At 45.4% G+C, this 27931-nt stretch overlaps 3 protein-coding genes and 1 pseudogene across 3 annotated transcripts; 1 reads left to right on the top strand and 3 right to left on the bottom strand.

The window, feature by feature from the left end:
• Nucleotides 1–510: 510 nt before the first annotated feature.
• LOC127304851 (uncharacterized) lies at nucleotides 511–3003 on the bottom strand. The gene is made up of 2 exons (XM_051335424.2): nucleotides 2129–3003; nucleotides 511–1428 (listed from the first exon to the last, which is right to left on the bottom strand). The coding sequence occupies exons 1-2, from the start codon at nucleotides 2964–2966 to the stop codon at nucleotides 1070–1072; spliced, it is 1197 nt and encodes a 398-aa protein (XP_051191384.1). The 5' UTR covers nucleotides 2967–3003; the 3' UTR covers nucleotides 511–1069.
• Nucleotides 3004–11816: 8813 nt separating this feature from the next.
• Nucleotides 11817–12705, bottom strand: LOC127303642 (septin and tuftelin-interacting protein 1 homolog 1-like; annotated as a pseudogene).
• Nucleotides 12706–18911: 6206 nt separating this feature from the next.
• On the bottom strand, nucleotides 18912–19976 carry LOC127303643 (septin and tuftelin-interacting protein 1 homolog 1-like). The gene has a single exon (XM_051334352.1). It carries the CDS (start codon nucleotides 19974–19976, stop codon nucleotides 18912–18914), a length of 1065 nt encoding a protein of 354 aa, XP_051190312.1.
• A 6701-nt stretch (nucleotides 19977–26677) lies between these two features.
• LOC127300183 (protein transport protein Sec61 subunit beta) lies at nucleotides 26678–27443 on the top strand. Its single transcript, XM_051330267.2, has one exon. The coding sequence runs from the start codon at nucleotides 26777–26779 to the stop codon at nucleotides 27107–27109; it is 333 nt and encodes a 110-aa protein (XP_051186227.1). The 5' UTR covers nucleotides 26678–26776; the 3' UTR covers nucleotides 27110–27443.
• Nucleotides 27444–27931: the final 488 nt, after the last annotated feature.

The following is a 27931-nucleotide window of genomic DNA, read 5'->3' on the forward strand; positions in this document are numbered from 1 at the left end:
AACAAATTGCTCAACTAATTTACACCACTGGGTATATGATTTCACATGGACCTAGTAAGACGCCACCTGTGGCTTAGTATTCCTTACTCTGAAACTATACCTGTAAACATTGTCTTTCATTATCAGATTGTTCTTTAAAAAAGCAGGAAACTGAGTACAGGGCCTGAGATTCATGGCATTAAAATGGTTGTGTCCCAATAGCTGCTACGAATATGCCTGAAACAAGGCAGTTGGTAAGGTTGTGTCTGAGTACACAGATCGTTTTGAGGAAAAGATGTCCAAATACAGAAAGGAAAACCCGGAGGTCAAAGATGCATATTATGTTAAGTGTTACATCAATGGTTTGAGACCAGAAATCAAGCACTACATTAAGCCCTTGAAACCGGCCAATCTATATGATGCAGCGGAACATGCTCGGGACATGGAGCAAGCCGTCCAAGCAAATTATCAACATCACAGCAAGAAATTGTCCTAATCTCTCGCGTTTTGCGTCTCAACAGATAACCTCAATTCGTTTCTCGCAGTAATAAATACAAGTGGTAAATACTAGTGGTAACACTAATTGCATGCTAAAGAACGACACTATTAGCAACAACAATCAGTGTAGCATAGCAAGTAACTGCGCGTGGCAGTTGACGTACATATGGCTGGTTTGTTCCCATTCATTCAAGAGTTACTTCAGTTACCTGAATGAAGAAAGTGATACTGTACCCTAACTTTTAAGGAATATATTTCATCTCTGTCAATCTGAAGCTACTTTGGTTACCTGAATGAACCTACAACTGCTACTCAGATGTCTTTGTAACAGAGAAACAGATCATGGTAAATCAAGCCGAAGAAGATTGCTGACCACACCACTCTAGAGTTACAGGGGTAGATTGTCAAAGATACCATACCAAACTAGCAGTGTTTTTCCAGCTTTTTCCGGATGTAACTTGAGACGTATCAAGCGTGACAACAACACCTCCTGCGAATCACCCTTTCCCTACTCAGACAACACCTGCGCGCACACCTCTCCCAAAATCTGCATGAAGCAGCTATCCGTCTTTCCACTTCTCAGTCAAGACCTTCAGAGCTCATCAAAATCAACATGTGAAGCTCCTATCAGTGATGGCTCTGTGGTTATTTCCTCGTAGAGAGTCACCCTCCTTTGAAGCTCCTCAATAGTATCTTCAATGAACTCTAGAAGACGAGGGTCGTCATCAATCAGCTGCATCTTATCACGCCAATGCGACGAAGAGACCTCAGCAAGGATCAGTCTGCATATCTCATCAGACACTTCATCCTCTTCCACTAGATCGAGATCCTCAAGATATAACTCAGAGAGATCACCGGCGACTTCCAGTATCCTTTCCTGTCCAAATTCAGCAGCATTACCTTCGATCCCAGGCACACCAGCGAGCAAGCTCTTAGCTGTGTCGATGTCACCTGCATGTTGAGGCGCGCTGAGGGTTAATTAACACCAACTAGACGCAATACAATTCGTTCAGAGAGTGATGTCTAGACACAAAAGGAATCCTGGAAGTACAACATCATTCGAGGAAAAGCACTCAGGGCTGCCTAGTACACAAGGGAGGATGAAGGGCAACAGGTTTCAGTAGTACTCAAGTCTACTCATGTGACAGGACTGTCAAAACGTCAGCAGGATTTTGTGATGATTACATGAAGATGATCAGAACATGGTAAAACCCTTAAACACTTGGCGGCCTAGGTTTTAGAGATGTGGGAATGTTAAATAAGGCTCTCTTGGCTAGACAAGCCCAAGAGGATTTCATGGCCTGGCATTTTGAAATTCAGGCTATTTCACTGTAACGAGTGCTTGCAAACTCAGAAAATGAAAATAGGACGGTTTGGTTTGGAATTTGATATGGAAAGCAAACGTTCCCCAGAGGTATTTGCATGGAATGTAGCAAACAGGTTTTCTGCCTACCAAAATAAGTGGTGTAACTGAAAAATGTGGAAGGCATGGCATGCGTTGCAAGGTGTAAAGCATGCTGTAGAGCAAAGTGAATTTGGCATCGAATCAAGAAAACAAATGTGCTCTGTTTACAACAAGCCAATTAGAGTACAGGCATATGATAGGCAATTGATCCACATGGACTGAATTACGAGGAATGCGTGTGCTTACCGGATCTAATTTTGCAGAGAACGTAGCGTATCTTGAGGGCGAAGAGACGCTGCTTGGCATTGGCGGCGGGGTTCTGGTGCCGAAGCAAGAGCCGAGCGGCGAGGTTCCGGAGCATGCCGATGAGCTCCTCCACGGCCGCGATCCTCCGGGTTATCTGATCCAGGGCCTCCTCCTTGGCCTCCAGAACGGCCATGTTCCGCACGGTGACGTAAGGCGCACCGTCCAGGAGCTGGCGGAGCGCCGGGGCTTCCCTGGGCGGCGAGTAGGGCACGACGTAGCAGTCCGTGGCGGAAGGAGGCCGAGGAGGAGTGTCGCCGAAGGAGGCTGCGGTTTCCAGAATGAGGTCGACGGCTTCTTGCAGCTTGTGGGCGGTGGCGACGCGGACGCGGAGGGGGTCGCCGAATATTATCTGCCCGTCGGGGGCGCTCTGCAGCGGGCGGGGGAGCTCCTCGCGGAGGACCTCCAGCGAGATGCCGTACTTCGCCGCCATCTCCGCGTCCCGCTGGGGCTCGGGAGGCATGGCGGCGAGCGGGAGCCGGAGCGGGAGGCGGGGCGGCGGGCCGGCGGGGAGTTGTTGCAGCGGCGAAGCGGAGGCGAGATGTTGCGGGGTTTGGTCTTTCTTCGCAGCCAAGAAATTGAGGCGTGACAAAGAGTGAGAGGTAGGGGGAGGCTGGCTGCTTGATTGCTTCTTCCGTGAGGATGGCAAGGAGGCGGTTGTGATCTCGCCAGTGCGCGCTGTGTGTTCGACTCTTGGTCGACATGGCGGACGGTGAACTGGGGAAACTGATGTTGTTTGCAACTGGCGAGCGAATAAATTTGAGACGGAGAAGAAGAACATCAAGGTGGTGTGCAAGAAAAAAAAGAGGAAAAGTAGCCCAGCCGCCGATCTGGCCTGTGGAACCTTCCCTCACTGTCTCTCGCCTCCGCGGGGCTTTGCTGCGGTGCCGTGTCTTCTTCATCAGTTCTGAGGTGCGTGCGCTTGGATGCCGGGGCAGCGGCCCTCGAAGGTGGGAGCTTGCTGGTTGGCGGGCGTGCCAGAGGCTCGAATGATGCTAGCCAGTGTCCACGGCCGTGAGGGCGGCGTGGCGCCGGCGAGCAACGTGCTGCGGTGGTGGGTCGACCGTTTGGTTAGTCCCATCCGTAGAAGGAGTAGATATTTTGCCGAGGGAAAACCCTTGCTTGCTTGGGCCAGTGCGGTGATGTCCGCGGACGCCCTGACCTTCTTGAAGGCGTCGTTGTGGTTCCTCTCTGTCCCTCTACGGGCTCCGGGCGAAAACCCTAGATCCTCGGATCAGGCGGTGGCGGCGCTCTTGTGTCGTACTCTTCTGAAGACACCATCTTGGATCTCATAGCAGGCGGCTATCCAATGGTCGGGTGACAGAGGGGCGTTATCTTCGGATAGTGGGTCTTCGTTTGGCGATCTTCGGCATGGCTTGCTTCGTGCCGTACTCCCTCGTTGTGCGGCTCTGGAGCTGCTTGTTGGTTCTGGGCAGCCGTGGCCGGTTCCCAGTGGTGCTCGGCCTCTCGGGGCGTCGTCTCCGGTGGTGGAGGGCGGTTCACGGTGCACGTGTTCATTGGTTTTCTCTTTAGGTGAGCTCCGGCGCACCGACACTCTTGATGTCTTGCTCTGTTCCGATTCAGCGTAGTCTGCTATCAGCCGTTCCTATTGTTCACACGTCCGACTGTAGCTTCCTTGTTATTCTGTGTGAGTGTGTGATACGTCTCCAACGTATCTATAATTTCTGATGTTCCATGCTTGTTTTATGACAATACCTACATGTTTTGTTCACACTTTATGATGATTTTATGCGTTTTCCGGAACTAACCTATTGACGAGATGCCGAAGTGCTAGTTGCTGTTTTCTGCTGTTTTTGGTTTCAGAAATCCTACAAAGGAAATATTCTCGGAATCGGACGAAATCAACGCCCAACATCTTATATTTCCCGGAAGCTTCCAGAAAGTCAAAGGGGGACCAGAGGGGAGCCCCGGGGGCCTCACACGTGTGGGCGGCGCGGCCCAGGGGGGGCGCGCCCCCCTAGTGTGAGGAGGCCCCGTGGCCCCTCCGACTCCGCCTCTTCGTCTATTTAGGCCTCCCTGACCTAAAACATCGACACCAATTGACGAAACCCGAGAAACCTTCCAGAGCCGCCGCCATCGCGAAGCCAAGATCTGGGGGACAGGAGTCTCTGTTCCGGCACGCCGCCGGGACGGGGAAGTGCCCCCGGAAGGCATCTCCATCGACACCACCGCCATCTTCATCAACGCTGCTGTCTCCCATGAGGAGGGAGTAGTTCTCCCTCGAGGCTAAGGGGCTGTACCGGTAGCTATGTGGTTAATCTCTCTCTCCATGTACTTCAATACAATGATCTCATGAGCTGCTTTACATGATTGAGATCCATATGATGAGCTTTGTAATCTAGATGTCGTTATGCTATTCAAGTGGATTTTACTTATGTGATCTCCGGAGACTCCTTGTCCCACGTGTGTAAAGGTCACAGTGTATGCACCGTGTGGGTCTCTTAGGCTATATTTCACAGAATACTTATTCACTGAGTTATGATTTGAGTTGGATGTTATCTTGCCAGAGAGTAATTCAGAATAGCATAGTGAAGTGTTTATTTATATTCCTTTATGATTGCAATGTGCTTTGTATCACTATTAATATATGTGCTGCTCTAGTGATGTTATTAAAGTACTCTATTCCTCCTCCATGATGTAATGGTGACAGTGTGTGCATCATGTAGTACTTGGCGTAGTTTATGATTATGATCTCTTGTAGATTATGAAGTTAACTATTACTATGATGGTATTAATGTGATCTATTCCTCCTTTCATAGTATGAAGGTGACAGTGTGCATGCTATGTTAGTACTTGGTATACTTGTGTTGATCTATCATGCACTCTAAGGTTATTTAAATATGAATATCGAATATTGTGGAGCTTGTTAACTCCGGCATTGAGGTGCTCTTGTAGCCCTACACAATTAGTGGTGTTCATCATCCAACAATAGAGTGTAGAGTGGTTTTATTATGTGATCAATGTTGAGAGTGTCCACTAGTGAAAGTATGATCCTAGGCCTTGTTCCCAAATACTGCAATCACCGCTTGTTTACTGTTTTACTGCATCTGTACTGTCTGCAATATTCCTACCATCAACACACGCCAGTTGTAGCATCAAGTATTTTCTGGCGCCGTTACTACTGCTCATATACATTCATACCACCTGTATTTCACTATCTCTTCGCCGAACTAGTGCACCTATACATCTGACAAGTGTATTAGGTGTGTTGGGGACACAAGAGACTTCTTGCATTGTGATCGCAGGGTTGCTTGAGAGGGATATCTTTGACCTCTTCCTCCCTGAGTTCGATAAACCTTGGGTGATCCACTTAAGGGAAAACTTGCTGCTGTTCTACAAACCTCTGCTCTTGGAGGCCCAACACTGTCTACAGGAAAAGAGCCGTGCGTAGACATCAAGCTATTTTCTGGCGCTGTTGCCGGGGAGGAAAGGTAAAAGGTACTCATACTCCGGATCTCGGCTACTAATTAAGCTATTTTCCGGCGCCGTTGTAAGTGCTCGAAGCTATTTCCTTTAGATCCTGCAATTGCATCTTTTTGTTTCTTGTTTTTATTTCACTAGTTAGGCATAATGGAAAGCAACATGGAGCTTTTTAATCTATTTCCTGAGTTAAGACATAAATGGTGTGTTGCAAAAATTGAAAAACCTATGGAACCTTATTTGCATGCTAATGGCAATGTTATTAGTATGAATACTTTGAACACCATTGTTGCTAATGATATGGAAAATTCTAAGCTTGGGGAAGCTGGTTTTGATGAGCATGATATTTTTAGTCCCCCAAGCATTAAGGAGAAAATTTTCTTTGATGATACTTTGCCCCCTATTTATGATGATTATAATGATATTAGTCTTTTGGTGCTGCCTGTTATGGAGGATAAATTTGATTATGATTACAATAAGCCTCCTATATTTGATGATAGCTACTTTGTTGAATTTGCTCCCACTACAATTAATAAGAATGACTATGCTTATGTTGGGAGTAGTAATAATTTTATGCATGCGACTCATGATAAGAATGTTTCATTTGATAGTTATATTGTTGAGTTTGTTCATGATGCTACTGAAAATCTTTATGAGAGAGGAAAATATGGTTGTAGAAATTTTCATGTTACTAAAACACCTCTCTTTTTGCTGAAAATCTTGAAGTTGCGCTTGTCTAGTTTTCCTATGCTTGTTGCATTATGCTTAAATGACTTGTTTATTTACAAGATTCCTATGCATAGGAAGTGGGTTAGACTTAAATGTGTTTTGAATTTGCTTCTTGATGCTCTCTTTTGCTTCAACTCTTATTTCTTGGGAGTGCATCATTAAAATTACTGAGCCCATCTTAATGGCTATAAAGAAAGCACTTCTTGGGAGATAACCCATGTTTTTGTTTTACTACAGTAACTTTGTTTTATATTTGAGTCTTGGAAGTTGTTACTACTGTAGCAACCTCTCCTTATCTTTATTTTATTGCATTGTTGTGCCAAGTGAAGTTTTTGATAGAAAGGTTGATACTAGATTTGGATTACTGCGCAGAAACAGATTTCTGTCTGTCACGAATTTGGGCAGGGTTCTCTGTAGGTAACTCAGAAAATTCTGCCAATTTACGTGAGTGATCCTCAGATATGTACGCAACTTTCATTCAATTTGAGCATTTTCATTTGAGCAAGTCTGGTGCCTCTAAGAAATTCGTCTTTACGGACTGTTCTGTTTTGACAGATTCTACCTTTTATTTCGCATTGCCTCTTTTGCTGTGTTGGATGGATTTCTTTGTTCCATTGACTTCCAGTAGCTTTGGGCAATGTCCAGAAGTGTTAAGAATGAATGTGTCACCTCTGAACATGTGAATTTTTGATTATGCACTAAACCTCTAATGAGTTTGTTTTGAGTTTGGTGTGAAGGAAGTTTTCAAGGATCAAGAGAGGAGGATGATACAATATGATCAAGGAGAGTGAAAGCTCTAAGCTTGGGGATGCCCCGGTGGTTCATCCCTGCATATTTCAAGAAGACTCAAGCATCTAAGCTTGGGGATGCCCAAGGCATCCCCTTCTTCATCGACAACATTATCAGGTTCCTCTAATGAAACTATATTTTTATTCCATCACATCTTATGTACTTTACTTGGAGCGTCTGTTTGTTTTCATTTTTTGTTTTGTTTGAATAAATTCATGCTTGTGTGGGAGAGAGACACGCTCCGCTGGTTCATATGAACACATGTGTTCTTAGCTTTTAATGTTCATGATGAAGGTTGAAACTGCTTCGTTAATTGTTATATGGTTGGAAACAGAAAATGCTACATGTGGTAATTGGTATGATGTCTTGAATAATGTGATACTTGGCAATTGTTGTGTGTTTAAGCTCTTGCATCATATACTTTGCACCTATTAGTGAAGAAATACATAGAGCTGGTTAAAATTTGGTTTGCATGATTGGTCTCTCTAAGGTCTAGATATTTTCTGGTAAAGGTGTTTAAACAACAAGGAAGACAATGTAGAGTCTTATAATGCTTGCAGTATGTTCTTATGTAAGTTTTGCTGTACTAGTTCATACTTGTGTTTGCTTCAAACAACCTTGCTAGCCTAAGCCTTGTATTGAGAGGGATTACTTCTCATGCATCCAAAATCCTTGAGCCAAAAACTATGCCATTTGTGTCCACCATACCTACCTACTACATGGTATTTCTCTGCCATTCCAAAGTAAATTGTTTGAGTGCTGCCTTTAAACACTTCAAAAGTTATTACCTCTTATTTGTGTCAATGTTTTATAGCTCATGAGGAAGTATGTGATGTTTATCTTTCAATCTGGTTGGGCAACTTTCACTAATGGACTAGTGGCTTCATCTGCTTATCCAATAATTTTGCAAAAAGAGCTGGCAATGGGGTTCCCAGCCCCAATTAATTAACTTTCATGATTTTACAAAAAAAAAGACACTCCTCCATGGTATGTGATTGTTGGACGGCACCCGAGGATTCGGTTAGCCATGGCTTGAGAAATCAAAGGTGGGGAGGAGTGTCATCTAAATAAAACTAAAATAAAAAGGCACTCCTTCATGGTATGAGATTGTTGGCAGGCACCCGAGGATTCGGTTAGCCATGGTTTGTGAAAGTAAAGGTTGGAAGGAGTGCCACCCAAAAATAAAAATGTTTCATGGGAGCCGCTCTTTGAAGGTTTGTCTGGCAAGGGGGTTAGAGTACCCGCTACCATTCGTTGACAACAACAAACACCTCTCAAAATTTACTTTATGCTCTCTTTATGTTTTCAAAATAAAAGCTCTATCACAAATATAGCAATCGATGCTTCCCTCGTCGAAGGGCCTTTCTTCTACTTTTATGTTGAGTCAGTTTACCCATTTCCTTCTATCTTAGAAGCAAACAGTTGTGTTAACTGTACATTGATTCCTACATACTTGCTTATTACACTTGTTATATTACTTTATGTTGACAATATCCATGAGATATACTTGTTACAAGTTGAAAGCAACCGCTGAAACTTAATCTTCCTTTGTGTTGCTTCAATGCCTTTACTTTGAATCTACTGCTTTATGAGTTAGCTCTTATGCAAGACTTATTGATGCTTATCTTGAAAGTACTATTCATGAAAAGTCTTTGCTATATGATTTAGTTGTTTAATCATTGTCTTTACTATTGCTTTGAATCGCTGCATTCATCTCATATGCTTTATAATAGTATGATTAAGATCATGTTGGTGGCATGTCACTTCAGAAATTATCTTTGTTATCATTTACCTACTCGAGGACGAGTAGGAACTAAGCTTGGGGATGCTGATACGTCTCCAACGTATCTATAATTTCTGATGTTCCATGCTTGTTTTATGACAATACCTACATGTTTTGTTCTAACTTTATGATGATTTTATGCGTTTTCCGGAACTAACCTATTGACGAGATGCCGAAGTGCCAGTTGCTGTTTTCTGCTGTTTTTGGTTTCAGAAATCCTACAAAGGAAATATTCTCGGAATCGGACGAAATCAACGCCCAACATCTTATATTTCCCAGAAGCTTCCAGAAAGTCAAAGGGGGACCAGAGGGGAGCCCCGGGGGCCTCACACGTGTGGGCGGCGCGGCCCGGGGGGGGCGCGCCCCCCTAGTGTGAGGAGGCCCCGTGGCCCCTCCGACTCTGCCTCTTCGTCTATTTAGGCCTCCCTGACCTAAAACATCGACACCAATTGACGAAACCCGAGAAACCTTCTAGAGCCGCCGCCATCGCGAAGCCAAGATCTGGGGGACAGGAGTCTCTGTTCCGGCACGCTGTCGGGACGGGGAAGTGCCCCCGGAAGGCATCTCCATCGACACCACCGCCATCTTCATCAACGCTGCTGTCTCCCATGAGGAGGGAGTAGTTCTCCCTCGAGGCTAAGGGGCTGTACCGGTAGCTATGTGGTTAATCTCTCTCTCCATGTACTTCAATACAATGATCTCATGAGCTGCTTTACATGATTGAGATCCATATGATGAGCTTTGTAATCTAGATGTCGTTATGCTATTCAAGTGGATTTTACTTATGTGATCTCCGGAAACTCCTTGTCCCACGTGTGTAAAGGTCACAGTGTGTGCACCGTGTGGGTCTCTTAGGCTATATTTCACAGAATATTTATTCACTGAGTTATGATTTGAGTTGGATGTTATCTTGCCAGAGAGTAATTCAGAATAGCATAGTGAAGTGCTTATTTATATTCCTTTATGATTACAATGTGCTTTGTATCACTATTAATATATGTGCTGCTCTAGTGATGTTATTAAAGTACTCTGTTCCTCCTCCATGATGTAATGGTGACAGTGTGTGCATCATGTAGTACTTGGCGTAGTTTATGATTATGATCTCTTGTAGATTATGAAGTTAACTATTACTATGATGGTATTAATGTGATCTATTCCTCCTTTCATAGTATGAAGGTGACAGTGTGCATGCTATGTTAGTACTTGGTATACTTGTGTTGATCTATCATGCACTCTAAGGTTATTTAAATATGAATATCGAATATTGTGGAGCTTGTTAACTCCGGCATTGAGGTGCTCTTGTAGCCCTACACAATTAGTGGTGTTCATCATCCAACAATAGAGTGTAGAGTGGTTTTATTATGTGATCAATGTTGAGAGTGTCCACTAGTGAAAGTATGATCCTAGGCCTTGTTCCCAAATACTGCAATCACCGCTTGTTTACTGTTTTACTGCATCTGTACTGTCTGCAATATTCCTACCATCAACCACACGCCAGTTGTAGCATCAAGTATTTTCTGGCGCCGTTACTACTGCTCATATACATTCATACCACCTGTATTTCACTATCTCTTCGCCGAACTAGTGCACCTATACATCTGACAAGTGTATTAGGTGTGTTGGGGACACAAGAGACTTCTTGCATTGTGATCGCAGGGTTGCTTGAGAGGGATATCTTTGACCTCTTCCTCCCTGAGTTCGATAAACCTTGGGTGATCCACTTAAGGGAAAACTTGCTGCTGTTCTACAAACCTCTGCTCTTGGAGGCCCAACACTGTCTACAGGAAAAGAGCCGTGCGTAGACATCAGTGTGTGAATCCATCTTGTAAGTTAGGTTCAACATCATGTATCTTTCCATCATTGAAGGCGTTATTAATTAACATCGGGCATCTAAAAAGTAGGGCCCTATTTTGCTCAGTAAACAGAATACAAGAAACAAACATCGTTGCTAGCAGTAGTAAAGATGTGCTTTTGCTTCCGTACACACCCTCTCCAAAACTCGCCAACTCATCAAAACACATGGACGGTCAGGATGCAGCGATACCGCTTCAGGTCTGGGGGCAGGATCATCATCCAGAAAACCCTTGCCTTCTTGGGTTAGGACGGTGACGTCCGCGGACGTCGTGACTTTCTTGAAGGCGTCATTGTAGTTTCTCTCTGTCCCTCTACGGGCTCCAGGTGAAAACCCTAGATCCTCGGATCGGGCGGTGGCGGCCCTCTTGTGTCGTACTTTTCTTGAAGACACCGTCTTGGAGCTCACAACAGGCGGCTCTCAGATGGTCGGGTGGTGAAGATGCGTTATCTTCGGATGGTGTGTCTTCAGTTGGCGATCTTCAGCATGGCTTGCTTCGTGCCCTGCTCCCTCGTTGTGCTACCTTGGAGCTGCTTGTTGGTTGTGGGCAGCCGTGGCCGGTTCCTGGTGGTGGTCGTCCTCTGGGGCGTCGTCTGGATCGGTGGAGGGCGGTTGACGGCGTGCGTGTTCGTTGGTTTGTTTTTTGGGTGAGCTCTGTCCTGCTCTGCTCCGATTCAGCGTAGCCTGTGTATTAGCCGTTTCTATTGCTTTTGCATCCGGTTGTAGCTTTCTTGGTAGTCCGTGTGATGTGTGGTTTGATCTTATAATCTGAGTTCAGCATCATGTACCTTTTCTCTATTGAAGACGTTATTAATTTAATTTTAAACGTTGAGCCTTTTGGCCTTTTATCTATAAAAATAGAGGCCTATTTTGCTCAATAAACAGAATACAAGAAACAATCATCGTTGCTAGCAGCAGTAAAGATGATATCATTTAATATATTTTATATTTACATCCTAGTTCATAACATGCTGAGATGATCACCATATTACGTCAGTAATAGCTAGTAACTACAAGTTCACTAGACAAGCTACCAACTATAGCCTGAGGTCCTGCAACCCAAGATCAACCATAGCGACGCCAGCATCCAGACGCGCGAGCACGCGTTCATCCTCAAGCAACTCTGGCGTGAAGAGCTTCCTCCAGCCAGCACACCACGCGAGGGCTTCCTCCAGCGGTGGCCTCGCGGTGCATTGCAGCCAGTGGTTTTTTTCGATAAAGGATGTTTTATTACTTGTGATAAGCAATTACATCCAGCCTCTGCATAACCAGGATGCACACAGCTGTTCAAGTGTCTGGAACGAACAAAATATGAAAAAAGGCGAAATACATATCGAGACGATGAATTATATAACGCCTAATTAAGGAGAGGGTGGAGCATCGTGCTTTCCCATTTCTCGAAAAACCGCTCTTCCTCTAGGATCGACACCATGTATGCGCGCTCACGAGGGTCGCCCAAAACATCACGATCCGGAAGGAGGGGTCAATCTGCTTGGGCGGCGTCATCCTCAGCTCCCGCACAAGCAATGCTAGCCTGGGCACGATGTGGCACCGGGCGAACCTGTCCCACTGTACGGGATCCAGGTAGTCCTTCCATGGAGAGACGGCGTCGTAGAGGTCGGTGATTATCTTGCTCTCCACGGTGTCGTAGAGGCTTTCCGGAAGGTGGCCGATGAGCGGGATCCATGGGCGTAGCTAGTTGTGGCAGCCCGGGTCCCACGACGGCTCCCACTCCCGCGCGCCCGCCGCCACCGTCGGCATGATCAACCTCCTCGACGATGTACCACGTGATGGAGGAGGCAGCGTGGCTTTCCACTTGCCTAGCTTGCGCTTCTCCCCGCGCTTCCCCCGGAACACCTTCCGGGACTTGACGATCGCGGCCAGCGCTTCCGTGGTCTCCTTGGATGTGTCGCCCTGTTTCACCATGCCAGCACGTATCTTAACGGTCTCCTCTCTCTCTCTCTCTGTTTTTTTTGACGCGTCTCTTTGTTTTTTTTGTCTTGCCTTGGAAAACTGATATCGTAAAAAAAACTGATATTGTCAGTATACATCCGTCATCCATGGGACCGTGACGATGTCGTTTCGCAGAAATAGCCATAGTGCCGACATTGTCCTTTCGTCTTGTTATTGTTTTCCTGGCATCTTTGTCTCTCTCACTGACATTGGCCAATAAGTTCATTTCTTACTCTACTTTTGTTTAACCATGATTTCACCTATTCTCCAGCTGCTTGGTTGAGTCACCTATGTAACCTCCCCACGAGACCATTTACTTCAAAGCCATACTTCCTCCATCCAGAAATAAATGTACATGCGATTTTTTCAAGATAAATTATAAAGTGGAGAGAAAAATACATTGGGAAGATGCAAAACAATATATCTCTTCTATTTAATTATTTTACCTCCAGTGAGCTAAGTGAATGTAGAAAATAAGGAGAACATGTGCTTAATATTATTGGATTCGATTTTCATGCGATAAGAGAGAAAATCACACAATCATGGAGAATAAGGTTGCACCGGATTCAAAACATGTGTCTTACCAAGTACAATACAGAAAACACACACTTAGAAAAATATGCAAGTCTAGAGAGCAAACGTGGTACCACCGAAGTGAAATCGGTAGCACCTACCAAAAACAAAGCTGGGACTTTAATTTAGTAAGTTAATAACAGAGGTGAATCTAGGAAGCACCGAGTCATAAGCTGATCCATGTCGATTTCCAATATGTATAGCTCCTAGGGCAACAATTAGGAGAAAAAACCTTAACTCTAGATACAGTTGCCATTTTCGATAGCACCAATTGTAAAACGGGGTTATACCACTTTGAAGCTCTACGGGGCTGAAGTTGAAAACGATCAAGTCCCCAGATCTCACAAAAGAGGCCAAAACAGATAGCACTAATATCGAACACGGTAAGGTGCACCCTCACATATTTTGAAGGATCTAATGTAAAGGATTGAGACCTAACAAACATCGCAATAACTGAAGTTTCACCACTAGTTCAGTTATCTGACACATCTTCATATTATGGCTTGTCATATATACTTTTAAAAAAACGCTTGTCATATATACTTAGTATGCATGATTTTGCAACTAATAAAACTAGTAGAAAAACTATCACTGGTCTTCTATCCTCAAGACATCATTTCTCCTTGACATCTCGAGGGTTCACAATTAATGATTAAATCATTTAATTTAAGGATCTATTTCTTAAATTAATCAACATAGCCCCCAAGGGGCGCTATAAAGTCAATAAATCAATGCTATGTTAATTGTTTGTCATTAATCAACATAACCCCCAAGGGGCGCTATATGTGCAATGACGCCGCTTGCTATGATAGTGTTTTTTTTTTGTTTGTTTGTGTTATGTTTAGCCGGTCTTTATTAAACTTTTGTATTTCTAGAGGTGTTCTTGTCCTAGTTAAGTTTTCACCCGGTTTCCCTACAACAAACTGAGCAGTGTGGTACTGTGGTCTATGTACCAACTCCAGATTTGAACTATTGGAGCACGGGGGGGAATGAATGGACCACGCCCATGTTTATGGAGGTCTTCAGAGTCGCAGCTTGGAGTATTTAGAAAGAGCCGGACAATTTTCTATTTAATGGTATAGTGCCTGAGATTTCCTCTTGGAAGGCTAGGTTTAAGTCAGGCTTTTTTTTGGCTTATTGGTTCATAGGACAAAAGACTCTCTTCGTAGTTTTATTTCTGAGTTGTTAGATAACACTTAGTTCCTTTCTAGGAGTGGACATGTCCCTCCTTACTGACCTGTACATATATTTAACTTCAACTTTTAATATAATGCAAAGGCAGTAGGATCCTTTCCTACTATTCAAGGTTTTAAAAAATGAATATAGCAATTCACCTATTGTTACTAAAAAAATTTGCATCGCCTTGCTATGATAGAGTTTAAAGATTTGGCATGGCTTCCATGTCCATTATGTGGAAAATTTGGCACTAGATAGGAAAAATCAATGTGGATGGCCTATCAATTTTTCTTCTTGGAAAAGTGAAATATAAAAATAATACACATTATTAATGTACAATTTATTTTATATAGCAACCTTAATTTGTACAGGTTATCTTTCTTTTCAGAACGGAAGTCCAGTACTGCGACACCCGCAACCTATCGCTCGCATCCTAGTCATTCAATGACATGGATACCTATCATGCTCCCATGGCTTCGTCTTGATCATGCATGGGCCTAGTGATCAAGCATTGAGGGTCGACGAGCTATTCTACCACATAGTCCATGAGAGTTAAGTAGACCACAAACTACATGATTTCCCAGAACCTCCTCAAACCTCGTCAAGTAAGCAAGCAATAGCGTGTTGGACTAACTGAAGGTTAGTGTCGCCGCAACAGATGCATGAGACCAGGTTATCCACTCATATTTTGGACCCAATGCAAACTAAAATAAATATATTTATACTAAAAAATTATACTTTATGTATGTCTTAGTTTTATCATACTATAATCTTAATGAGACTCATTTTATATCTTGAATGTTATTAATATTAACTATATCGTTATTGTTTGTACAGATGTAGCATATATCAATGAAAAAATGTCATGATATATTTAAACCATATGCTATAATAGAAGGTCTCCACGATTTTTTATAATTACGTACCTTAACTTATATAGTGCATAGGTAATATTTGTATTTGTGTATGTATGTGTGTGTGTTCGTGAATACTTTAGTATCCTTAATATCATGGTAGAAATATCTAAAATGTATAGTTCAATAAATATCTTAGTGGGGGTTTCAATTGTATGATTTGGTAAGCATGTTTGTAAAAAAAATAGACTATATATGCAATCGTTAAGTAAATGTGTTTTGCATATCGGATTCAATAATACTTTCAGAATACATGGATACTCTGTATCTAGTTTTGAAATAGTATTGATAATAGTAATCACCATATATTCTAATTTACTTATATTTTCATTATATGGCATACTCATCTGTAATGTGTTTGGTGTTGTATGATGTATGCAATAGTTCATACAGTATCAATTTATCAAATAAAAAGTCATGAAAATTAAACATGGAACCCTCCTCAACTTGTATTTGAGTACGACATTAGAACATTTACATTAGATCAAATAACACCCCAACTAAAACTCATCGTCGCCGATTTGATTGGTTATTTCCAAGTGGTATACATGGCATTGGTTCAACGTGTGGACATTCTCTTGTAAATTGAAAATTTTCATATATTGATAATTTATCGACATATATTTGACAATCGTCTACATCTTGATATTTTTCCTCAGTTTTTTCTAAAACTGTTGAATCACATTTTTGAATTCTGCAAAAAAACAAGCTACATGTAGCTCGGGATGCAAATTGTCACTCCCATATGGAACAATACAAACATTTGACAAAAGCATTAAAGAAGATATCTCAAATGTAATCATGACAAAGGTATTCTTTCATTATTTCTACCGAAGGTTCCCAATACTGAAGGTTCCCAATTTTTATTCGTCTTTTTATCCTTTAAAGCAATTATCCTAAATTATTGGCCATGCCATTTTAGTTTTCGGTGAGAGTTCATAGAATTGCATTTTGTATAATTTAGGAATTTGGATTATCTACGAGATGTAGTAGTATAATGGAGAATATAGGTATCTTGATACACATGCAAAAGATACAAACGATATTCCAGAGAGCTTTCTTATGTTGTCATTGTCCAGAAAAAGAATATACATGAAATTTCTGAAAGCTAGGAAACATAATCTTAATACATAGGTTAAAGATACAAAAGGTACTCCAATGAGCTTTCCTGAGTTGCTATTTTCCACAAAACATAGACATGAAAATACTGAAAGATAGGAAATAGGTTAAAATGCAAAAGGTGCTCCAAGGAGCTTTCTTAAGTCCTCATTTTTTAAAAAAAATTGAACCGTTAAAGATAGAAACCACTTTTTTAGGAGAACACATCGATTTTATTATGAAGGCACAACCAATGGTACAAAGTTCGGTGATTCCATGAACCACAAGTGATGCCCAAATTCATTAGAAGTAGCATTCATAGCTACTATATGAGCATCACCATTCACCTCCTTTTTTTCATGCTTGAACACCACCTACTGGAAGAACTTCGATCTTGGGTCTATTTCATTCGGGATGGAACTGTAACTGCATAAATTCTTCATCTTCAGCATCATCCTCCAGGCCGACTCATCCTTGATGTGCGCCTCGTCGGAGAGAGGGAGAGTGGCCGTGAGGAGCTGCCTCGGCGCGTAGGGGTGGTGCAGCTGGCGGGGGCGAACCTCGGTGGGGTCGTTGACGCCGGCGAGCCCGACGAAAAGGTTGATCGTGCCGAACGGCACCATCCAGGCTTGGGAGAGGGGCGACGGAGCCGGGTGGTAGGTGCTCGGCTGGATGTGGAAGAAGTTGCCCGTGGCGATCATCCTGCCGGAGGCGACCGGCCGGCGCACAGGCGAGTAGGGCCTCGCCGCAGCTCGGAGGCCTGATGTCCCATGCCCCACGGTGGGCGCCACTGTCGTGGATATGACCACGGCAGATGCTACAGGGTGCAACACTTCGTTGATACGGGAGCAAGGGGACATAGCCATCTACGAAACGAGTTGCACAGGACGCAAGGTTTTACCCAGGTTCAGCCCTCCGGGGAGTAAAAGGCCCACATCCTGCTAGATCTTATTGTTCAGTGGAGAATTACAATGGGGGGCTCAGTCGGCGACTACGCCAAGAGCAATGAGGGGGAGATTGGATCTTAGATGGTATGGTTCTAGGGTTTAGCTCGGGAGTTTATATAGACACCCCCGATCTAGGGTTACATAGAGATAAATCCGAATCATGTCAGTTGCTACTAATCCGGGATTCATTACTCCTCTTCCAAGCAAGCTTCGTCTTCAGTCGCCTGGGCCTTCAGCCCAGTCGCACTAGGGGCTTGGGGCCCAGTCGCCCACATTGACTGGAAGTCTCCTTGGGCCTCCTTTCCTGCGCCGAGTGAGACTAGTGACACACCCCCTAGGGTATATCCCCATCATCGATAATAGCTAGTAATTAACTACAAGTTCAATAGACAAGCTGCGTGCACTAGCTACCAACTATAGTCTATTATGTCATACATCGCAATCCCAGGAATATTGTTGTTGTGAGACATAACAGTCGATATTATAAGTCATCATTCATTACAAACCATACTTGTCATAACGCATCCAGCGTGTTACTCAACTTCATCGACGTAGTTCTGCTTAGAAGGTTATTGCTTTATGTTTGGAACTTCCGAGTGACCTGGTTTACTTTCGATGCCTAGTTCACTCTGTGCTCCAAGTTTATTCTTTTGTGCGTGTTGAGTGTTGTTGTTGTTGTAATCTGGATGAACACTCTTGTCGTTATTAATTTAACGTAAAGTAAGTATGCAGTGGTGCTTGGCAAGCAGTGGGAGAAGGTGTTTGCTTGGCAAGTAGTCTACCTAGAATAATTGGCAAACTCACTACAAAGAATTGGGTGATCAAAGGTCTGATTTGCAAGGAGATGGGGGTAACATCTTCCTGTAATGATGCTACAGGTTTGAGTCAGGCATTGTATCAGGAGCCCTGATCTTTTGGTCAAAGCCATGATCTTGTAGTTATTGTTGAGTTTGATGTGAAGAAGAATGTAGACCAGTTTAATTTCTAGTGGATCCCAATTTGGGTAATGATGAGCAGGGAAACCGGTGAAGCTATTTGGAGAAGTCATATGAATCAATATTGCAAGGGTTAATTTACCACTAGCAATCGACTACATACAAATACAACAGAACTAAAGAGGAGTCACACGGTTATTTGGAAGTTGTGTTTAAATAAAAATAACACGGCGTCAGATTTAATTATTAACAGGGGTATATTTTGCTCGGTAAACAGAATACAAGAAGCAATCATCGTTGCTAGTAGTAGTAGTAAAGATGATATCATTTACTATTTTTTATATCTACATCATAGTTCATAACATGCTGAGATGATCACCATATTACATCGGTAATAGCTAGTAACTACAAGTTCACTAGACAAGCTGCGTGCGCTACCAAGATCGAAAAAAGAAAGTTCACTAGACAATCTGGCGTGCACTACCAAGATCGAAAAAAGAAAGTTCAATAGACAAGCTGCGTGCACTAGCTACCAACTATAGCCTGAGGTCTTGCATCCCAAGATCAACCATAGTGACGCCGACATCCAGACGCGCGAGCACGCGTTCATCCTCAAGCAGCTCCGGCGTGAAGAGCTTCCTCCAGCCCGCACACCACGCGAGGGCTTCCTCCAGCGGTGGCCTCGCGGTGCACTGCAGCCAGTGACGCATGGCGCTTTCCCATCTGTCGAAAAAGCGCTCTTCTTCTAGGATCGACACCATGTCTTGCGCGCTCACGAGGGGCGACCAGAACATCGCGATCCGGAAGGAGGGGTCGATCTGCTTGGGCGGCGTGATCCTTAGCTCCCGCACAAGCAATGCTAGCCTGGGCACGACGTGGCGCCGGGCGAACCTGTCCCATTGGATGGGATCTAGGTACTGCTTCCATGGAGACACGGCGTCGTAGAGGTCGGTGATTATCTTGCTCTTCACGGTGTCGTAGAGGCTTTCCGGCAGGTGGCCGATGAGCGGGATCCATGGGCGTAGCCAGTTGTGGCAGCCCGGGTCCCACGACGGCTCCCACTCTCGCGCGCCCGCCGCCACCGTCGGCATGATCACCTCCTCGACGATGTACCGCGTGACGGAGGATGGCAGCGTGGCTTTCCACTTGCCTAGCTTGCGCTTCTCCCCGCGCTTCCCCCGGAACACCTTCCGGGACTTGACGATCGCGGCCAGCGCTTCCGCTGTCTCCTTGGATGTGTCGCCCTGTTTCACCATGCCACGCAGCAGCACGAGAGTCTTCTGGCAGCAATCCTCTTCGAGCTTCATGGCTCGTGACCGATCCTCCAGCCGAAGTATCCACTCTTCTTGGACCACCTGCGGCGTCATGTCCTCGAGGCCGTTGTTGTACGGTTTCTTGCTGTAGCCGATGCCGGCTTGCTGTGCCTTGGGCTTTACGGGGGCGATGATCCCTTGCCCCCGCGCGCCAAGGCCCGAGCCCTCCTTGTAGCCCCACCTCCGCATCATCCTCGCCACCGCATCTGTGGTGCACGCTAGGCTTCCTGGCAGGTTCGATGGATATGGTGTGTGGGTTTGGTTCATGCTCGGCTCTAACACCGCCATGCCAGCCAGTCGACGGTGGCCAGTGTTGGCGCTTTCCGGCAAGTTTCCGCTGTATACAAGCTAACCCTGTTTGCAAGATCGTTTGGTCTAATCAGCGGGGCCGCGGGGTAGATGTCTACATATATATTCAACCTAGCTAGCTCGTTACCAAGTAGGATTAGAAGCACAGGACGTGCTTGATTACAACAGCGAGAAAACACTGTCCCTGCAGAAATCGGACGGTTAGGTAATTCAAACCCCAAAAAGGAACGGAAAATTCTAATTTCGCTAGACGCTAAAACCGATCGGTCGCGACTTCGTGTTTTATGCGGGAAAAAAGAGATCAGAATTCAGAAGTCATCCTCGTTTTCAGTCTGAACTCTGAACAAAGCCACGGCCCTCGCGACTGTTGGATTGGGACGGTCGAATTAGTCAGTCCTCTCACCTCCCCCTCCGGTTTCAAGTCCAAATCCTGTGATTGCTCGTTCCCGCCACCGTCACCTCCGCCTTCTCAAGGCTGGAGGTCTTAACCTCTTTTTTTAAAAAAATCATCGATTTTCTTTTAATTTTTTTCTGCTTATATTCTAAAACAAATACCTAGTAACCCATTAAACATAGCATAGGAATATAATTATACACGCAAAAAATATGATATTTTTGTAGATGATTTCATAGGGTGCAATGTGCATATATTTTTAGCATCACATACATAAGTTTTATGTAATAAACAATCACACGACAAGAATTTCATAAACTGTCTATCCAAGAGTATTTGTCCCAACTTTTGGATGAGCAATTAATGTTCAAAATGAGGTTTATTATATCCTATAGGGAATCAACAAAAAAATTGGGATTTTTGTATGGATAACTATTTTTTTATGATTTGTTTAGTGTGTCGCAAGTATTTGACTTGTAATACTAAGTTTTTCAGTAACCATAGATACTTCATATAAAACCCCTCGGTTACATCCTAGTGTGTGACCACAAAAAAATCATATTTTTTTAACGAATAATCATATTTATATTTCAAGTGTTCTATTTTTTTTACTAATTGAAGCATTTAATACTTGATTAGATGACCAATGGTGAAAACAACAATAAATTAGATTAAGAACCATGGAAACTGCAAAAACCGATCAAAGTGGCGGCTTGTGCAACATGGGAATTGGGAAGACATGGTAAAGACAGTTGATACTCTCAAAACAATAAATATATAGTAGGGAAAAATCTATTTATTTATTTTGAATAGGGAAGGCTCCAGAAGAACCCGGTAGCTGCATTCATCAAAGTTGTGGGCATACAATTACAAAGAGGACTCCAAAGAAAAAGTAGGTTACAACCTAATCCTCACTATTTGCAATAAGGATCCTAGAACAAAAAAAGGAAAAAAGCGATCGGGCCCTTCTTCTCCACTCTAGATGAACGGCCACCCGCCTCGCCGCCAGGGGCTACACCCCTTGGAGCAAGGTGGATGTGCGGCGCCGTACCGAAGTCGAGAAAGCTCCTCCCAAATGTCACGTAGGTCAGGAGGATGAAGATACTCATGTGCATCAAGCGCCAATGCGTGGAGTGGCCTTCCTTTCGGCAGAAGGTAGCGGTGGATCGAGATTGCCGTCGCTGATGAACTCCGCCAAGCACAACAGCACCACGAACATCCCAAGGAGCTCCAGATCTTGTGGCCTCACCATTCCTTCCAACACTGAGGCGGCCAGATCTAGCGAGATCTGCAACAGGAGGAGCTTCAACGCGCTTATTGAAGAAGGTTTCTTGAGATCCGCCTCCCACTCGCAGGCACCACCATGGCGACTCACTGGCGAGTAGATCCGCCGACCTCGCAACACCGCGTCATGGCACCGACGAGGGGAACCTCCTGGGCATAACACCATTCTCCACAGGGGTGAATGCCTACAACTACACAAACCACTAACGTTATCTACATGAGGAGGCCGGCCTCCCCTCCCTCACCCACTCTAGCCGGTGAGGCTGCCGTAGGATAGGGGAAGAGAGCCGGAACGATGAAGACGACTCTCAAGAAGAGGAGGGGTGGAGAGAGAAAGGGGAGAGGAAAATGGCACTCAGGTAAAATCTAATTAGAGGCGCTAACACCCCCTCTCTCCCATGATGTGCCAAGTTGTCTGTGCATTTTCCCTATAAGAGGGAGCTAATGCATGCATGCATGAATGAATCTACACCTCATGATGGCATCGTATTAATTGTTATATTCAAAAATTCAAAATAGTTTATATCCTAAATGATTAATTCTACCCCGTTTAAATTGCTGAATTTTTCTCGATGAGGGCTTCAAAGCTACATCACGTGTTGTTAATGTTTCAATGATCTTTTCTTTGCGCTAGTTACAAGATTATGTTGCCATGATTATCAGATTAGCAGCAGACAATTACCATGATATTTGTACATAGTTATAGGTCTGCATAGTTAGACTACTCATAGTGTGGGGGTAATATAAGTGGTAACATCATACATCTTAAAGAATTTTGGTGACATGGCATGTAAATAAAAGAAAAAAGAGAGTGAGATCGTAACTAGCTATGTTACCATAACATCACACATCCCAAATCAATATAAGCCTACAACATAATCAATGACACATTGCATGATACAACATCTAAGTTACTACCCACTATGAAAATAATTTAGACTAGTAATATGACATATATTACTAGACTAAGTTACTCTCCACTATAAGCAACCTTAGAGAGCAGTTGATACCACGTTTCGATAGCTTATGAAACATGCATGTAAAGACCGAGATAGCGACATGGAAAGGTGTAAAGCTGAGCCACGTGGAAGGTCAATATTATCACAACAACTGGGTAATCATGGTTTTGCCAAGATTTGTGATCATGATCAACCCCGAGGCCTTTCCAAAAAGGGTAAGTATGCGATGCATAACATGAATTTCTTTAGGCACTGGGTTAACAAAGATCGCAGAATCATCTACATAGAGAGAGGTGCGCAAACGAGCCAACGCACGAGCGAATAGGAGAGAGCACCTCGTGCAGAGTAGGCATGTCAAGAAATTTTAGAAGAGGTTCGATCTCAAGAATGAAATGCATTACAGAAAACACATACACCTTCCGTGGGCAAACTGAGCCCCAGGCTCGACTTGAACTATACTAATTTAGATGGTCAACGACTTGACAACTTTGACAATGATTTCTGTGCTCATAATATATTCACAAAATTTGTTCAAATATATATGAAATAAAGGAGAACAGCAAGATCAGTGCAACAGTAAAATTTCTACATTTCCAATATTGGTGATCAAATTTGTGTATTAAAGACTGTCACAAAAATATATGTGCCTTATATTTTAAGACGAAAAGATCATTTACTCCCAGATTCATATTACTTGTCGCTAATATAGATGCATCTAGAAATCAGAGGGAGATGCTGCTCTTTTGTAAAGGTGGAGGGCGAGTTAGAGGAGGATGAGTTAGAGTTAGTCATGTTCCTTGTAAATTTTTCTAGGACTGAGCGTAATACTATTTTGGCTTGGTTTAGAGCATCTCTTAAAGAGCCCGTAAAATTGCAAACCGAAAATCTGTAGTTTAGAGGCCGTAGTATTCGATTTGCGGACTCTGTTTCGCGACAGCACCATTCGAACCCGTAAAACCAGGATTTTCACAATACCGCTATTGCCTCCTTGGACTTCATCATTTGATCAAATTTGTCCCTCAACAATGTCGCCTCCCCCTCAAGCTTCAACCTCTATTTGACCTTCTTGTTTTCCTCAGGCTTGTCATTGTTGCTTCCATCTCTCTCATCCTCACTGTCATCCATGCTGACCATTGCAGGTTTTTTTGGGGTTGTTCTTGATCCCTCAATTTCCACTTGGGAAGGTGTTGGAGCACATAAAAGCAATGTCTCATTGTAAAGCTTTTGCCCTTGCTGCCGGCCATGTCTCTATACCTAGCATCCGCAATGCGGTCCTACATTGACAAAACAAAGATGAAACCATCTAGTTTTGCTCACCAAACAATAGTTGACCAAACAATGTACTCACATATTCGTCAACAGTTGCGCCACTAGGAGGGGTTCGCCATAACTTGATACATTGCCGCAGCCCAACAGCTACATGCCGGTTTGATCGCGTTCCAACGACCTTGGAGGGATCGATATGTGCGATCGACGGGATGGCGAACACGAGGCATGAGTTTATGGAACTTATCTTCGATGTGTTGCCAATACTGCTTCCTGGTTTGATCGGTGCCGGAGACCGAATCCAACCCCACGGCGGCCTAAGCCCGACACAAGGTTGCATCTTCTAACTCTGTGTAGTTGTTGGCTCTTTTTTTTCCATTAGCCTCGACCGCGACGACCTCTTCGTCCCGCTAGCATCTTCCTCATCATCATCATCTTCACCGTCATCTTCCTCACCATCTTCGTCCACCACCTACGCCTCACCGTCATCGAGCGGAGTGAGTGGAGGAGCGGCAATGTTAACCTCGTCCAACACATCCATGAAGGGAGGTCGCGGTGGACAAGAGTACCATCAATTAATGGCCAGACCCTCCTGACCTAACCCTCCTCTGCCCTCGCGCCGGCGGCGCCGCGCCGCGCCGGGGCTCTCCTCCCCCGCAGCCGTCTCTTCTCCCTAGGGCCCCCTCCTCCCCCGCCGCCGTCGCCGGGAGCGCCGTCGGCAAAGCCCTCGCGAGCGTGGCGGCGGCGGCGGCCTATCCTCTGGCCCCCACGACCTGGAGGGAACGGAGGCGGCGTCTGCCCGGCCTCTCCTTGATGCGGCGGCGCAGGGAGGCGACGGCTATGGCGTCGATCTGCCGGCGGCGGGCGGCGACGGCGTGGATCGGGTCCAATCTTGGTCCGTTTGGGCCGGGGTGGGTGACGATCTGCCTGTCGTGGCTCTGCCTCCTCGGCAGGGAGGCGTTCGTGGGCATCCCTCGCGTCATGAGGAAACCTGGGGCAGCAGGCCCGGGCATGGTGGTGGTGGTCATCTTCTTCGTCGGAGGTGGTCGGTCAGGCTGGTAGTCCTGTGTGGGGGATCATGGGATCTCACACAGGTTTCCGGCATTGGTGATCTAGTCCGGGGTGTCATGACGGCCGGTGAAATCTGGGCCTCGACCTCAGTCTTGGCGGATGATGGCGGCGTCGGTCGACGTCGTTACCTTGTCGAAGGCGTCATCTTTGCCCGTCCTGGCACTGCACTCGGCGAGTTGGGGATGCGCGGCTGCCCGTGAAAACCGTGCTCCGACCTCGGTTGGCGGACGATGGTGACGTGTCGCGCCGCTACCTTCTTGAAGGCATCGTCGTCGCAGTCTGCGGTTTCTCACTCGTGCTGCTTCGGGGGAAACCCTAGGCCCGGGTCTCCCGGATCGGACGATGGCGGCGCGCCCTGCATCGTTCTACCTCTTGGGGCATCGTTTTTGGAGCAGCTGCTGGATGTTGGCGGATGTCGGTGGAGTGGTATTCATCTACCACATTGTTGGCGCTGAGGCTCGGTGGCATGGTGCTGCAGGGTATCGACGATAGATGCGGGATGATGTATGCGTGCAGGATGGCGGAGCCGTCTGGCGTCATGGTGGCATCGACGACGGGTCTTGCAAGGTTAATGCGATGATCTCTCTTGAAGATGGAGTCGAGGAAGACGGCGGTAGCAACTTCTGTGGCGTGTGCGTTGGCATGCGCGGAGAGTCGGCTTGACTGGATGTGCTTCTCACCTGCTATTGGGCGGTTTGGGAATGCATTTGGTATTTGGATGATGTCAGTTGGTGTATTGTCACTCCCTTCATCCCACTGTAGGTCTAGTAAGGTGGCTTCGAGGTTGATTTTTTGTATTGCTTCTTGTAAGGTTCGCGAATAATCTAATAAAAAGCCGCGTGCATCCTTTGGATGCAGAAGCTGGGGCGATTTTCCACCCTTTCGAAAAAAAACACATCCATGAAGGAAGTGTCACCGTCTCTACAAAACCGAGCAACAGTTCCCACATCACCTGATTGCGGGACCAAGTGCGTACCTGAGCGCCGCCGCTTACTGACACTCGTCGCCGCGACCAGGGTGGCAACTCTGGCGAGGGCTAGCTTAGCTCCACCCGCCCCGTGAGACACCGCCACCACAGAAGAGGGTGGCGGAAGCCGCGAGCTAGCTCCGGCGGCCGGCGGCGTTGAATCGAGACTCATCGCGCCGAGATCTGGCGGCGGCGTTGGAGAAAACGGTGATGGCGCGTAGATCCGTGGCGGCGGTTGGACGCGTAGGGGAGGAGATGAAATCTCCGTCGCGCGCAAAGTAAGGGCTCGCGTTCAGTTCGGTCGTTCGGGTCAAGTTGCGTTTTCGGGCTAGGCCTGTAATTTTTTTTTCGGGCTGGTGTCCTTTACGCTTGCTGATCGGCGTCATTTCACGAACTGAACCCGTAAACTGACTGTTATTTTATAGTTTTCTCATTTTTACGGACTCTGTTATAAATGCTCTTACGTTCAGAAGTAGTTATTCGCAAAGTTGAGCATGAGCTTATTTCAAATCCTACTGCTTAATAAAGATTCAGTTTTTCCCGACAAAAATCTCAGTCTGTAGATCGGTGAAACTTTTGAGAGTGAAACTTGTTCGAGCAGTGACAGAAAAGAAGCGATAAAATGGCTAAAAAACTTGGAAACTGGGCAGTAGCATTACCTAAAATAAATCTGTAATACATTTCACTGACAGGTGGGATCCAGCTCTCCTTCCCAGTTCCCATCCACCCGTCTCTCTTGTTATCTCGAGATCCAGCTGCGACTCTACTAGTCCAGAGAGACTTTTCCCCACACACGCGCGCAAACGATCCGTCGGCGGCGGCGCAACCCAAGTCCAGGATGGCCCGCACCTCCTCGCAGTCGCAGTCCTCCGTCGGCGGCGGCGCCGGCGCCTCCCGCCCGGCCACCGTCGGGCCCCGCGGCACGGCCGCCGCGACGGCCGGCATGCGCCGCCGCCCAGGCCGCACCTCCTCCTCGTCCGGCGTGGGCGGCGGCTTCTCCGGCGGAGGGAGCAACATGCTGCGCTTCTACACCGACGAGGCCCCCGGCCTGCGCCTCTCCCCCACCATGGTGCTCGTCATGTCCGTCTGCTTCATCGGCTTCGTCACCGCGCTCCACGTCTTCGGCAAGCTCTACCGCTCCCGCACCGCCGCCTCCTCCGCCTCCGCCTGATCCCCCTGCCCCGTCCGCTCGCGCCCTTCCTGCTTCCTCCTCCTCCTCCTCCTCAATTCAGATCAGATCAGATCAGGTGGTTTTGGTGTGTAACAAGGATGTTTAGTTTTTGTTGTTGCTGATCCTTTCTGAGTTAGATCTGCCAAATATGGTGTTTCCTGTGTAACAGATCCAAGAGGCTAGGCTTGATTCCTCTTCACTCCCTCAGATAGATCTGCCAAGCAGCAGCTTATACTAGTTTAAATTATGGTGCCCTTTCTGTTTCAGTTTACCTTGTTGGGGTCATGAATTCTGGCTAATCACCTGTGAATTTGCAATCACCGTATTTGATGTATGTGCCATGTTGAGATTGGGGATACAGTTTTGCAGCTTGTGAGCATCCCTAGTACGGTTTTGCATCATGCTAGCTCCATCTTTTACTTAATAGTCTGTATAGTTACTGCATTTTATACAACTGAGCGTTCCTTTCGGGTTATTATTATTGCTGACTAGAATTATAAATCTATGCCGTGCTTTTCAATGTTGTGATCATTTTTATACTGCCGATAGGCAGGCTGGTACCTTTTGCCAAGTATACTTGCTTGGTGATCACAGAAACACTTAAGAGAGCTTTAATTTTAGTTTACTCCTTACCTAGGGATTTTTAAGTTATTCATAATTTCTTAACAGTTCAATCTCATGGAAGATGTATGTCAACATGATATCTGCCTTAAAGGATTCTGTGACCTCTAGCTTACTTATAGTTGGAACCCAGCATGTCAGGTGTTTCTCATGATGCCACAGTATGCACAAACTACATGCTAATACAATTTATATGCAACT

This window comes from Lolium perenne, chromosome 5 (genome assembly GCF_019359855.2).
Source record: "Lolium perenne isolate Kyuss_39 chromosome 5, Kyuss_2.0, whole genome shotgun sequence".
NCBI classification, from domain to species: Eukaryota; Viridiplantae; Streptophyta; class Magnoliopsida; order Poales; family Poaceae; genus Lolium; species Lolium perenne.